The 15,481-nt window shown below is 41.3% G+C and overlaps 1 protein-coding gene across 1 annotated transcript in view; it reads right to left on the bottom strand.

Annotated features, from left to right (window-relative positions):
- GATB (glutamyl-tRNA amidotransferase subunit B) overlaps positions 1–15,481 on the bottom strand; it is a 63,294-nt gene that overhangs the window by 23,046 nt on the left and 24,767 nt on the right. The window contains exons 4-8 of the mRNA XM_048510193.1: positions 13,319–13,517; positions 10,978–11,100; positions 5,175–5,288; positions 3,150–3,234; positions 793–837 (exon numbers count right to left, since the gene is read on the bottom strand). Coding sequence (XP_048366150.1) covers positions 793–837; positions 3,150–3,234; positions 5,175–5,288; positions 10,978–11,100; positions 13,319–13,517 — 566 coding nt within the window. The remainder of the gene's footprint in view (positions 1–792; positions 838–3,149; positions 3,235–5,174; positions 5,289–10,977; positions 11,101–13,318; positions 13,518–15,481) is intronic.

The raw sequence follows: 15,481 nt of genomic DNA, 5'->3' as shown, positions 1-15,481 counted from the left end.
AATGGGGGCTGGGAGATCCAGTTCTCTTTCCCTTTAATTGGTAACTGAATCCAAGTTAGCATGAAAATTTGGTAATTCACTTCTTTTCAGCCATTAAGAAAAGTTTCATTTCATTAGTCATGCAAGGAAAGCCTTTTGCTTCAAAGGTCTGCTTCCCATTGGCCATAGATGGAATCACTGAGCTCTGATCACTGACAAACATGGCAAAAATTGTGTTTATCAATGTTTAGTTAATATATCAAAAAAGTGGTTATTTCTCAACACAGATCCACACAAATAACAAATAACTCTTTTGTACTGTTGAAGGCTTTCATGGCCGGATTCAACTGGTTGTGGTGGGTTTTCCGGACTGTGTGGCTGTGGTCTAGTGGATCTTGTTCCTAACATTTCGCCTGCATCTGTGGCTGGCATCTTCAGAGGTGTATCACAGAAGGAAGTCTGTTACACACTGTGTCCACTGTGATACACCTCTGAAGATGCCAGCCATAGATGCAGGCGAAACGTTAGGAACAAGATCCACCAGACCACGGCCACACAGCCTGGAAAACCCACAACAACCAAATAACTCTTTTGTTCGATTGCTCCATGACCTGGAGATAGAACTGACTGGGGCAGAAAAAGATGAGCACAAAGTAAGTTTCGCCATCCCTTCATTCCTCAAGATTGTGGATGCCTAGTCAAATATGTGAACACTGAAGGAAGTCAAAAAGACCATTCAGCTTTCAAACACTAAATTAAACTTTCAAATGCTATGTTAAATGTTTGTTTTAGAAACAAAATGAATGTCATTACCGATAGTCCTGCTTTCCTTCTTTGTCTCTCATTGCTGTGGTGCGTCTAAACAAAAAACAAAAGATGGCATAAATGCAATGTAATTTTGGCATTATGCTTTGGCATAATATTATTAACTTAAAAACCTCTCTGGTCAAAGAAGTTACTCAACCACATGAACGGAAGCAGCTCTGCAGTAGGCCTAATATCTTATACTGCAAATACTAGATTTTTTCCCCTGAAAGTTATCAGTTTTTACACCACTGGAAAAAAGTGATGAAAATACCGTTTTTGAACCTCACAGCAGTTAAGACAAAATTCCAGATGTTTTTTGGAAACCTGAACAATTTCATGAGCCTTAAGATTTGAAAAGGAGATAAACATTTTATGGCTACTCACATCCTCTGTGGGTGCAGCCATATTGGCAGGAATCTTTTTCAGACCAAAGATGGATTAATACGGTCAGTGGTATAATTCAGCTTGGAAAATGTAATCAGCCTTATGCCTGCGAAATGATGCATACGATGCAGACATCCATTATATTCTCAGGAAAGAACATACTACCCTAGCCACAACCCAGTAGAAACAACAAATGAGTTTAATTGGAAGCTGATTCACATAACCAACTGGCAATGTCACAGAAAATGGGAAAAGCAGATATAAGTTTTGGTCTTAGGGTGGGTAAGATGGCTGCATTTCAACATGCCAAAATAAAGCACATGCCAAAAGCTAGGTTCAGAACATGTCAACTAATGCGCACAGCCAATTTGTCATGGGCTGAAAGCCACTGTACGCACATCATTGCCACTAATGCACAGGCAGGTACACTGGTGACAGAGCTTCCAAACATGGGAGTTTTATGCACATTTTCTTCTGGCTCTTTTTCTCATCTCAACTTTTCTCTTCCACACATGCTAAATAGCAATTCTGCTTTTGTTCTTGAGGGTTATGGTTGTCATAGCAGCCATGACAACTTGCCAATGTGTTTTGGTTATTTTTCATACAGCTATAATAGTAGTATTAAAATGTGAAATAGATAAATGGCAATAGACTGTTATAGTGCTACTAGCAGCAAAAGCCCATTTTAAAATAGAATAAAATGGGCTCTAGAAGGGGGGGAGGGCCAAGTCTCCTGCCTGACTTTTCTTCCCCCCCACTTGTCCCCCCCCCACTGTTGGCTGCTTCAGATGGGTAGATTTGCTGTTAGTATGGGTGTTTCAGGAGGGTCACAAGGGCATGGCAAGGGTTTTTGCTGAGCCTGATGGGGCTTTGGTGGCTTGGGGGAGGTGGGGAGACAGGTGGCTGTTGGATGGGAAGGGGGAACTGGGAGGCTGCTGGCAGGCGTGGCGTAGTAGCAGATGCCAAGACACAACTGCCTCACCAGCAGGGCTGGGCTTTTGGGGATTGGAGGGGAACTGAGGGGGTGCTGGCAGGCCTAATAGAGCCGGCTTGCTCCTGGATTGGGGAAAGGCAGGCAGGAAGTGAATGGAATGTTGTGTGAGCAGGCCTCTCACTTTGTAAGTTCTCCGCGCCAACTGGTGGAAGGTTCGTCATCATGACATTCCAACCCTTAGCTAATGCTATGTTAGGATAGCACAATACTGAAATACAAATGGTATCCTTCTAGCTATCTTGAAGCATCCTATTCCTTTCCAGTCAATCAATACAAAAACTTCCCCCTTACATCCATCTCCACAAACAAACAAAAGCTAGTAAAATAGCAGGAACTTTGCAGGAGGAAAATGTGAAGAATTCCTTCCACACCGAATGCCAATGAACTTGTAATATGTTATTTTCAAAGTTAGAGTGAAATAGGTCTTTGTCAAAAAGCATATTGAAGACATGGCAAACCTGGAAAGAAAATGATTAGAACACAGAAAATGATTAGAACACAGAAATGATTAGAACACAGTGTTCCAGGTGTAGCTGCAGCCACAGCATTTTCTTATAGTTATCGTATGTCCAGGGACAGTGTGAATGGACCTCAAAGTCTTCTAAGCAACTTTGTATGACATCAGAGCCTCAAATACATTAAAGGTAAAGGCAAGCACTGGGTCACTACTGACCCATAGGGCGACGTCATATCACAACGTTTAACAAGCAGACTTTGTTTTATGGGGTAGTTTGCCAATACTTTCCCCAGTCATCTACACTTTACCCCCAGTAAGCTGGGTACTTATTTTACCGACCTTGGAAGGTTGGAAGGTTAAGTGAACCTTGAGTGGGCTACATGAAACTGACTTCCATCAGAATCGAACTGTAGCTTGACACATACATCAAGTGCAGGTTTTTGATTAATAATGCTACACCCCCAACACCATGTTTGCATACTGCAACAGTATTTAGCAGCAATCTCCACTGAAAAATGAAACACTTACCCAAGCTTGTAATCAAAGGCTCTAGTTTCATTCAGGATTGCTCTTCCATTCTCCAGCTCATTTATTTGTCTTTGTATTTCATAATCTTTAAGAAACAAACCAAACTAGCTGAATTATGTTATTTCCATACCTGTTTTCACTGCCCGAGAGTAACGGGAAAAAGCATTTCTCATACCTTGATAAAATCAGATTAAGCCTATTAGTAACAGAGACTTACAAAGAGAAAAATCTACTCTAACGGTTATGCAAATGTTTTAGGAGGGTTTTGAACACAAGCCTGCTTTTGAGTTCTGAAATGATCTCCTGATAACGCCAAAAGAGTTATTCTTTTATCACACGTGCTGAGGTTGCTTGCTTGATCTGCTCCTGTAAGACTAATCTGTTTTGCAACAAAGTACATATTTGAGTGTTTTATAGCCTTTGTATTCATTCAAAACAACCCTTCCTTCCTGATGCCAACATATATTAGTACTCAGCTATACCCATTCTGTTTTCTGAATCCGACACACTATTTGATTGAGAGCACAGTATCTTCTTCAGTACGACATCCGTGCGCTACAGATGGACACTCTTGGGGACTCGCATCTTTCTGCCACCAGCTGACACATTTCATATCAGCTTCAGTATCAGCTAAAAAACAAATCAGGTACTTTGCTATCCTTGTTAGCCAAGTGAATATGGTTCTGAAGCAAATTAAGGTGCAGAACATGAAGCTCTGATGAGGGGTATAATATCGATTTTCAAATACTGGCAGCCCAATCCAGAGCCCTAGGGTGGCCAGGGATGGTGCCACTGCGGCGCTGCCCTGCAGCCTCCAGAGGGCGTTGCAGTGGCATAGGGAGACAAAAAACTCTCTCGCTGCTGAATTGGGCTCAATGGGCTAATGGCATCCAAAAGGGTACTGGCATGCCAGGAGGCAAAACCGGGTAGAAGCTGACTAATGCCAGCTCCACCCCCAGCCACGCCTCTGGAATGTTCCCACTATGCTGGCAGTACTGGCAGAGCACAGGAATGAGGATGTGGTGCTCTGTGCCACATCTGGCCTTGACAGCTGCCCACTGCTGGATTTGCCCCTCCGCCGGGCAAATTTGCTGGTGCAGGGCCCTGCCGCCTCCTTAATTCCTTTGTGCCCTCTCCCATTGGACCACAAATTTAGTAGCTAAAAATCTTCCAAGAAGATTTGAATTAATATTCAAGATTATGGAGAGGTTGCATATACATTCCATAAATAAACATTTTACATGATTCATAGCTGTATAGGAAGATGTTTAATGAGCTGACAATTCCTGCTTAAATTGCTGCAAAAGAGAGTGAGACTTTGTTTTGACAGAGAGCTATATTTTCCCCACCCCCACTGGCTCTCTGAACTCATCATAATTATGACACCACAGCATGGTTTCCACAGTAGTGGCTCCCCTACACTGGGGAACATACTCCCTGTATGCTAGAATAAATGAATGGTAGACTATCCAAGATCAAGAGAAATTTTTTAAAATGATTTTAAAAAAACTTTATTGAACGAATTAATCACAGTCTGGATGTTGCTATTTGTTTCTATGCTGTTTTACTTAATGTGATGTGTTTTACTGAATTACTTGATGAGAGCTCTACAAGTAATTTGCATTATACTTTTATGAAGTGGTTCCTGTACTGCTTATAAACTTTCTGAAGATCAGTTTGATTCAGTGGGGCCACAAGTTAAATAAAAAATATTTATAAACAATTGTAAATAATACTTAAACGTGGAATAAAAAAAATCATGCAAGCAACTTCAAATTAGCAGATTTGTCTGCTAATTTGCATAACATGGCCACTGAAATTGAAGCTTTTGACAGCTTTTTTTGACAGCTGAGACCTAGGCAGATTCCGCATGGGCCAAAAACAGCGGTGTGAAAACAGTGTAAAAAGGTTTAAAATGGTGTAAAAGGGTTTACACCGTTGTCACACCGCTGTTTTTGGCCCATGCGGAATCAGCCCTAGATTTTCCAACACATTTTTCAGTTGGTAAGAAATGTTTCATTTTACCTATTGCCTTGGCAAGAAAGCGGGCACTGTTGATATTTTTTACTTCAGTCCTCACTCCATATGGTTGTCCAGGATGATGTACAGATATGTTGGCATCGACTCTCAGTTGGCCCTCTGAAGGGATATATTAACAGGTAAGGGATTAGTCACATATTATCTAAAAGAGGTTTGAAAAGATCTTTCAATAAGAAGTATTTGATTTTGAAGAGAATTTTGCCTTAGACCAGGGTTTTGAAATATATGAAAAATTTAAAGGAGGCTCGTGAGCTTTTGTCCGTGGTAAACACACCCACACACAAACACAGAGGACCAACATCCACAGGAGATTCCATAGAACACAGCTTCTTGCTATGAAATAAACATACATACAGCCATGTCAATGTAGTACCTGCAAATATGTTAAGACACAGATATCACACAACCAAGATTTTATTCCTGCCACAGAAACCCTCATACAACACCTCAAAGTTGCAAGGGGGTTAACAGAGTCAATTCTATAAATGGAGTGTTCAAAGTTCACATATGTAGGAGATGCCTCACAAGAATCTTTTGTAGCACAATTAGAGATCCTTTGCCAAGATCCTTTTGCTACAGCAAAAAGAATCATGGTATCAACATAGGTGCAGCAGCCTACAATAAATGATGCTATTAAACCCTACACATCACAGTGCTTACATTCATCAGGTTTTCCCACATAGGTCGTGGGATGTTCGTAAATGTCCTACGCACACAAGACAGCTCTGACCATCCATCTTAATGGCGAGGAGAAAAAACAACAAGACAGAAGATGGCTTTTGCTTGGGTTCTGAGTACTATCAAAAGATAGTTTCATTTATACTCCTTGTCACAAAACCCACAAAACAGTTAGAAGTAGATTTACTGGAGTGTCCTTGAAAATTTGCAGCTCAAGGACAGCTGACAGAAACCTTTTCTAGCCTTCCCCTAAGGAACAGTAACTTTTGCCACAAATACGATTTCTATTCTTTTCCAACTGCCAATAGGGTAATGTATACAGCCCTGCATAAATTGAGGCAGAGGGCAATCTAGATGTAAAGCAAAGAATGGGGTAGATTTAGCTACAAAGTCCTTCCTGTGCTATCATTCTTTGCTTTCCCACATCTTTTCTAAATGTGCATTTAAGAGTAGGTCAGTCAAACTGGAGAAGCAATATAAACACCTTTCTAATAAACAACACATCATTAAGCTACACAGATATTCCCCCTATCAAATTCTCCCACTTTTGGTCTTATCTGCACTTACTTTAATGGACTGTAAAGCGAGGTAAATATTTGATATTTACACAACACAGTAAACAGTACAGGTATTAAATTTGTAATAGGATAAAACTTGAGCGTCCAGTCAGTGCTAAGTTTTTCTCAAGGTCACTTTCCAACGATGTGATTACTTTACTGCCATATAGCTGTGTAAACTGTTGAGTAGTAGAAGAAGAAATAGAAGATTTCTTCTTCTACTAGTAGAAGAATAAAAGAAGATTTATACTCTGCCTTTCTCTATTGCAGAGACTCAAAGGGATTTACAGACTCCAGCTTCGGTGTCCAGGGGTGAGAATGAAATCGCCCCACATGGCCAACTCTTATATCGGGTGCCTGCTGGTGCTCGCTGATGATGCGTCTTGCAGGACCGCACCACCAATCGGGACCCTGCTCCCACGCATGCACGGGCTGGGTCTTGAAGCTGCGTCCTTGCCCTTGTTTGGGCAACGGGCGGGTTTCACCGGGGGGGGGGCCTTCCGCCTGCAATGGCGGGCCACGAGGCAGTCACAGCCACGCCTTTTCTCTTCCTCTCTCCACAACAGACATTCTGTGAAGTAGGTGGGACTGAGAGAGTTCCAAAGAACTGTGACTAGACCAAAACTACACAGCTGGAATGTAGGAGTGGGGAACAAATCTGGTTATCCAGATTAGAGTCCCTCTGCTTTTAACCACTATGTCATGCTGGCTCCTGCGACAAAGAAAACGATGGAAGGATAGTGAATCTCATCACAAAGCACAGGTACACAGAAAAAGGGAATGACGTTCCAGATGTTCAAGCTGGATTTAGAAAAGGAAGAGGCATCAGAGATCACACTGCAAATTTACACTGGTTACTGGAGCATATGAGAGAATTTCCAAAGAAAATGATCTCGTATTTCATACACTGCAGTCAAGCTTTTGACCGTGTGGATCATAAAAAGCTGTGGCTGGTTTTAAAAGAAAGAAATGCGCCACAGCACCTGATTGTTTTGATATGCAACTGGTACTCTGGGCAAGAAGCTAAGGTTAGGACAGAATATGGAGAAGCAGCATGGTTTCTAATTGGCAAGATGAGGATGACAGATGAGGATGTATTTTACAGTGCATGGTCATGTCGAAATATATAATGTATAAATGTAACAAATAGGTAAACACCTCCTTTAACTAAACTTGCTTGGACTGGCTCTGGCAAGTGCACAACTGATGGTAAACCCAAGTTTGCCACTATATAATGTTTGAAATGGCCCAATGATTAAAGGACATAGGAAGTGAATATATTGCAACCTGGAATTCTATGACATTTTTCCCTGTGATCTGTAATGCAGAACCAACATTCCCCAAACAGTTTTATCATTTCCTGTCAAGAAGCTACAGAGAACTGTTCTGATGTATTCCAGTACATATGCAGTTCAAGTCGTCAGGTTCAACTGGCCTGGATGTGAATCATGTACATATCATGTAGAATGCAACCCAGAATATTTTGCAATGTACAGAGTTTCTCCTCAGATCCCCTTAGTGTAGAAAGACTGAAAAAACACACACTGGTTTAAAACATCTACATGCATTCAGGATTGCATTCCTTCTTTGCCATAAAATAATATGTGCCACAGGAACATAAATTCAACACTAAATAAAAACAAGATTGTGGAAACTGTATGCACTTATGGCACATTTCTAATTTTGCATCATTTATTAGCCTTGACAGATCCTGCCTTCCACTGGAAACCTAGTTCACTTGCAGCCTCGCAGCCATAAGGCGCTAGACTCTAAACTGAACACTGAGATTCTCAGGACATTTCATTCTGTGCTGAGAGCTAAATTCCACAACACAATAATGGAATGGAACTAGAGAGTACACAAAGCCCTGCTGGAGCTGTGCAACCCTTTGTTATTGTGTGTTGGCCTGGCTTTATTGTATATGCAGTCCCTGAACCTTTGGCTTATGACTCACTTTGAACACTGATTCAACCTTTTATGTATCATTATGTTGCTTTTAGATCAGGCATGAATGAATCAACTGCAAACTCTTACACTACCTCTGAACTTGAACTCCTATTTCACATCCATTTATAGTTGGCCTTTGATCCTGTCCTTACAGGTAGCACCCACCTGCTCACTCTAATACTAGTAAGAAGCTCTAGCAGTACTCAAGGCCAAGTCATGACAATAGACAGACCATCCTACCTCCTAGAACTGTCTGCCTTTTCTAAATTTTAATGCAATGCAGCCATCCTCCTGATCTTGGTTTCTACTGAAAGGATGGATGTTAAATTTAGCCTGTTGCCCACACACAGATAGATGAGAACTAAGACACAAAAGGGGCAAACTTATCTTCAATGAGAAATAGCTCAGATTATAGAAAAACAGTGATAAAAAGGCTTCTGGATAAGCACTTGAAGAATGAATGTATAACAAAATCTGATATTCTGTGAGGGAAATATTGTTAACAGGCTGAGATACAAACGTGTAAATCTCATGAGAATGTCACAGCTAGAAATCAGCCAAGACGCAAAGCTATGTAAGCTACCATGCTATATCGTACTGTCACTACAAGGCAGTGTATGCTTGTACTTGGAGGCAGGTGTATAAAATGAAAAATAATCTACACAAAGAAGACCTGAAATAGATAGTGCCATTGAATGCCCTCAAGATAAGACAGCTTTCCGAAAGAGGCCATCCAGTCTCCAATTTTCACAGAAAATGGTTGTAGCACTAAAGACATCAGAAGAAACCTTTGTGATTGTAAGGACAACAGCTGGAGTAGGGAAAGTCAGACTGAGAAATACTTCAAGAACACTCCCAGGCTCTATTCAAACATTACAAATAAGCCAGAGCCTTTTCATGATGAGCGAGTGCACGCACACACACACTTGCACACTTTGTGATTTAGGAAGTGTTCAGTCTAACTCCAATTTGTTACGACATTCACAAATTAGAGTCTGTTCTCTCCCCAGGAACCAGAATCCTAACCCACGGGTTAATTCTGGTTTAGAAGCCCAGTTATTCAAAAAGAAAAGAGAGCAGAATTTGGGGGAGAATTTCTTCCCACTCAAAAGAATGGGGCTGAACTTCTGTTTCCCCTCCAGTGACCAGAGGCATGAGCCTTTTGTGTCAACCAAAGGACCTTTGGCTTGCAGACTATATCTGGAATGAGTCAGTCACTATGGATCCAAGATAAACCCCAGAATATCAATCACTGTAGTTTTTATTATCTTTATTGAGCATTTTATTTCAGTTTAATGTACTGTTGTCTGTTTCTTTAAGTTGTCTCACTTTAAGCCATTTTAGATCCCCATTGGGCGAGAGGGGGCGGGGGAGAGAACTGGATAAGCTCCTGCTTTTGAATGCCAACGAAGTGAAATTTATGAAGTACTTCCAAATTCAGAAGTCTTTGATAAAAGCAGCACATGAGAAGAGGGTGGAAGAGAACTAATGAGCCTGACAAACAACATCCACAATTCTCACAAAAAATAAGGCAGTTGAAGAATGACCTTTTGAAAAAAATTTTTAAGAACCTAAGAAAGAATCTGCTGGATCAGACCAGAGTCCATCCAGTCCAGCACTCTGCTACTCGCAGTGGCCCACCAGCATGCAGGATGTGAAAGCAATGGCCTTCTGCTGCTGCTCCCGAGCACCTGGTCTGCTAAGGCATTTACAATCTCAGATCAAGGAGTGAGGGAAGGGAGTAGACAGCACATTTCTCTTTACAGTTGGTGCTCTCTGTTTCCTTTCTCCTTAACAGTTATTGCTTTTGTGTGTATGTGTGTTTGTGTGGAACAACATGGCAAGGGGAAAAGGACACAGGTAGGATGCACAGGTGGGACAATGAAGCGGAAAGAAGATATTAGAGCTTGATGATAAACTCTAATGACACCAACTTGTGGGGAATCTCAATATCAATTTGCCATTATTCTGAAGTGTACTAAGCAGATTAATATGCAAATAATTCATACAACTAAAACACTGATCAGGTGGATATTGGACAAATGTTCACTTGAAACTTCAGCCCAGATTATCCAGTCTATTACTTCTGACCTTTTTGCAGCCTCCTGGTATTGCATGCTGTGAAGCTGAAGCAAAACTGGAAGCCAAGTTTGGTAATAACTTGTTCCTGCTTCTAGCCCTGTTCCAGAGAGCTTGAAAGATAAACTGAAGATTTTTCACCTCTCTGAACATTGCATGTATCAGGTTATGGGAGACTGCTCCTGAGGATCTGCCTCACAGCAACTCAAAAGAAAGATAAAAAGGCAAAATAAGGAGGAAAACCAGCACAGAAGCCACCAGCTATTCTCCTTACAACTACGATTAAGGGTCTGCTATATAAACAGTTCAGAGCTTAAGATGCTGCAGCTGGGTCCTTCTGAGACACCTGAAGAGCAAGTGACCTTATTCAAACTGAGAAGATTGACAGCAGGAAAAAAAACACCAATGCCACAACAATACTGGCTGATAAGCAGCTGCAAAGCAAAGCAAGCGGCTGCTGTGAAAGTGCCTTTGTCAGGAGAGAAACACAGTGGAGACGGGATAAACATGCCCTCCCAGTCGTCTACCTGCCATGTTTGCTTGGCTGCTCCCAACAGCTTGAAGGATAAGCTGAAGTTCTCTCACCGCAGCGGCTGCTTCTTTCCCACAGCACATATCCGGCTCCATGACAACTTCCATGAGACCAACTCCTATCAGAGACAGACAAGAGATTTCTAACAGTAGCTTTTGATCTCAGTATCAACATTCAGCTCCTTAAATATATGAAAGCGCTCCAGCTTTGTGTGCAGAAACTGGGAGTCATTTATTATTGAATCACTGTCAAAGTGGTGCAGAATAAGCCATCTCTTCATTACCAAGTGAAAATCGACTCCCAGTGGTCTGCCAACCGAGGCAGCCCTCCCAAAAGAGTTGCCAAGGACTGCTTTAACAGACTATCAGCAGGCATGAACAATGTACTGCATACATAGAGACAGCAGGTAGAGGGTGCATACTGTGGTCAAATAGTACCTATATAAATATAGATTTTTGAACATTTTTATCCACTGGTTGTCAGTGATTCAAAATACCCTTGCAAGTCTATCTGGAACTGTTGTACTTGTCAGGTATGCAGGCTGTATGTTAATTTTTAATCTATGCATAACTTCTGGATTCTGGCAACTGTATGTGTCCTATTAACCTAGGTGAGGGGTCCCCAACCTTCTAAAGGCTGCAAGCACCTTTGTAACTCTGATTCAGAATGGTGGCAGCGACTGCAGAATGGCTGCCTTAGGAGATGCAGCCAATTACAAAATGGCTTCAACAAAAGGTGAAGCCAAACACAAAATGTCAGGGAATAAGATTGTACATAACCCCAACAATAACTCTTCAACATTTCAGACAGAAGTTCTGCTTAACAGGTGCTTATTAAAACAAGCATATTATTTAAAAATATTTTCTTGCATGCGTCCAGCTGACCTTGAGTCACACTGTGAAGATCCTTGTGCTGCTGAAGCATTTTTTAAAAAGTTTACCCTGTTCTCCAATGGCCAATCAGAAGCCCTGGACAAAAGTCCTACCTGGCCCTATTCCACTTTTAAAAAACACAGTGTTTTAATGCTTGCCAGGACAGGTGTCAGGTGCCATATTGGAAACCATTGACCTAGGCAGCTGAAGTTCTCTCCACCAACAATAGGAGATGAAGCAGACATCAACCTGGTGCTCCCCAGTTTACATCAGATTCAAGCCTAAATTTGGTGGAACGTATTCAACCATTTGCAGACTTTGTAGAGTAGAAGTTTCTTGCTTTTCGCTCCTGCGGCAACCCACTCAGTATCTACAAATTTTGTTCCCACAGAATTAGAGATTCAGGAATAGCAGAGAAGGCAAAATGGAGTACTGCAGCAGGAGGGGGATACTGAGGAAAATCACCACAAATAGAAATGCCATTCCACCTGAGGATCTGCATGTTTTGGAACACGGCAGTGCCTGCTATGTCTACATATGTACCCTAATAATCTTCTTAATTGGACTAGTTACTTTGACAGGTGAATGTGAAACTTAGAGCATTCTCACATAGCCCAGTCATTCATTTGTATTACCCAGGATATTAAGGAGTAAATAGCAGACAGTGAACGGAACATTATTCAGTGACGCCTGAAGAGTTGATTGTCTGGCACTGAGAAATTTCCCAAGGTATACACTAATCCTGGGAAGGTTTCTTCTGCCTCCAAAAAAACAAAAGAGGTAGTATCATTTATAAACTGAAGCATCAGGGGGAAAAAATCTGAATCAGGATGAATTTGTGTCTTCTATCTTAAACCATTTACCTGCACACCTGCCATGTAGATTTTCCTTCCTTGACATAACATATAGCACACATAGATAAGGAAAAACTGCTGAGGTTGTATGGTGCAGCAACATATAAGCCATATTGCATCGCATCCGGTGGTGGGATTCAGCAGGTTCGCACCACTTCGGCAGAACCAGTTGTTAAAATGGTGCTTGTAAACAACCAGTTGTTAAATTATTTGAATCCCACCACCGGAGCCGGTTGTTAAATTGTTCAAATCCCACCCCCAAAACCGGTTGTTCGCATCCTAAAGAATGTTCCATGAAGTGATCAGTTCATTTCATGTGTATAGATCACCCAGGTCATTATTTCTTTCCTGCAAATGAGAAACGTCACCTAGCGTTCCTAACCTCACATTTGCTGCCCAAACTGTAGATAGGTTATCCAAAAAAAAAAAAAAAAAAGGTACGTATTTTCTCTTCTGAATTTCCAAATTTCCAACCAATCCAGTCTCTGAAGTTGTCAGTAAAAATAAGAACCAGGAAACAGCACTAATGATACTTTAGCAATTTTTGTTTTAGAATCCTGCCTTTTAAAAAAACAAGCATGTACAGGGACAGAGAGGATGCCAAACCTACCGGCTCTGTTTAAGTCAACTAGTGTCTGATGCCTGGCATCATCGTGAAGGCTCTTTCCACTGTCTTGCTCCAGCTGTAGCTGCTTGATTCTCACAGTCTTGTTTACCAGCTCGTTTTGGTTTTTCCCTGTATGCAGGCTATATGACAGATTCCCATTCACAGCAATGGGGAGCCTTTGCTGAGTGATCTGGAAGCCAGCCTGCATTTGGAATTATAACAGTCAGCAGCAATTAACATTTCTCACCTTTATATTCCAAAAGATGACCTTTAACTTTTAACCATTATTAATTAGAAAAGCACTCAAACTAGAGGACAGGTATAATGTTTTTACCTGATTTTGCCTAATTGTGTTACTGTCAAGAAAACAATTTTAAAAAGATTATAAAAAACAAGCAACAGGAATCTAATTTTCTGTCTCGAGCCCCATTTCTAAGGCTAACAAGAAACCCAATTTTTAAATACCAAAGTAGCAGCATTTATTTTTTATAAATCGACTCAAATTATTAGCCTAAACTATGCATTTCATAGATGTGTCCTTTAGAGGGCTACAGTTTCGACCAGAAATGCCTATTCCAAAGCCCCTGGATGCAAACACAACCTTGGAAGGAGGCATTTGCAAAACAGAATCAGAGGGTGGGATGGATGCTCAACCTTTCTCACATCTGCCAGTTCTTTCCTGCAGATATCTTGGCAGTTTTTCTTCTGTGTTTACTTCTAGTTTCAGACTTCAGTTTTCTGGAGGAAAGAATCGGGAGGGAAAACATTTCCAGACAGATCTGACTAGTGGAAAGGTTACCCATCTACCCTGTCCGTCTTTCCTCAGCAAATGACCACTCACAGCATTCCCTCGTTGCTGTTATGAGATAACTTTATGGTTTCCTTGGGATGTATAGTCAACTCTAAATGGAACATGTAAACTGTACTTGGTGCTCATTATCATGCATGACAGGAAAAAAAAAGGTGTAATTTGAATGTGCTTATTGCTGACAAAATATGGTAGATATCTCTTTATGGCAGCACCATCCTTTATTATTCATTCAAGATCCCAGGTCTGAACACTGGCATTTTAAATAGGTTCAGGGACTATATTATTGCAAGCCCAGATGAAATTAACACTTGGGAGGTTCCAAAAAATGAAGGATTTCATGTTTCTCCTGCTTTCAAATTAAAACAGAAGCAGAATAAAATGATTTTAATGTATCAAAATCTATAGTCAGCGAGGAAATAGTATTCCTTTTGCATGTTTCAACAAAACACAGAATGATGTGTCCAGTTTCAAATTCCCACTTGGGAACAGAAGCACTCACAGCCTAGAGCAACCCACTTTCTCTTGCAACTTAATCAACCATACAGAGTTTCCATAAGGCTAAGACACGTCTTTGTGCCCTTGGGATACAAATGTTGTAGAAGTAATAACACTGTTCTCTTAGTCAGGTTTGTGGCACTGGCTGTTAAGCCCCATGACATCCCTTCCACCCCCGGAACTGTGGGACTTGCCAGGATGAAGAGAAAAATTCTCAAATGTCTTCAGCATCGTGGCTTTCAGCCAAGATGAAGCCTCCTTTTAAAATATTAAAATGATAAATCCTGTGTAATAGTTCTGAACGTATTAGCTCCACTTTATCAAACTCAGTGAAGCCAAAATCAATTCCAAGCAAGTTTGGCCCTATTATAAAAGCAATTTGCAATGTCTACAGATACCACCACCCGATTCTGAGTTTCTTGTGTTTGCTTTAGTGATCGGTGGGATTTAAAAATAGAAGCCCTGCATTTTAGATCTCCAAAAAGTGGGGAGAACGAAAGCCCATGATGCGTATAGGGCCATAATGTGTGTTTGTAATACATTCATTTAAAATGAAATAATCAATATCAGACTGTCTTAGCCTCAGCAGACAATTAGTGGGAACGGGAAAAGTCTGGCCCTAGCAGTGCCTTCTCCCAATTCAATTAACCAAAGCCATCGGAAACATGAGGCGGAGCAGTGGAGTCAGCATTCAGAACAATCATCTTCAATCAGCAAGAGTCAGGCTGCAGCTGCCGATTCATCTGGGCACAGAACTGCATCCAGCTAAGATAGGCAAAACAGTGGCAGAGAACAAAAAAGCGTCTCTTCTCCCAGCCTGTTCCCCCATCCGTTTCCAGATGCATCCCTCTTCCGATTTG

The sequence above is a fragment of the Sphaerodactylus townsendi genome, linkage group LG10 (assembly GCF_021028975.2).
Source record: "Sphaerodactylus townsendi isolate TG3544 linkage group LG10, MPM_Stown_v2.3, whole genome shotgun sequence".
NCBI lineage: Eukaryota > Metazoa > Chordata > Lepidosauria > Squamata > Sphaerodactylidae > Sphaerodactylus > Sphaerodactylus townsendi.
This window is presented reverse-complemented; position numbering and strand designations above follow the sequence as displayed.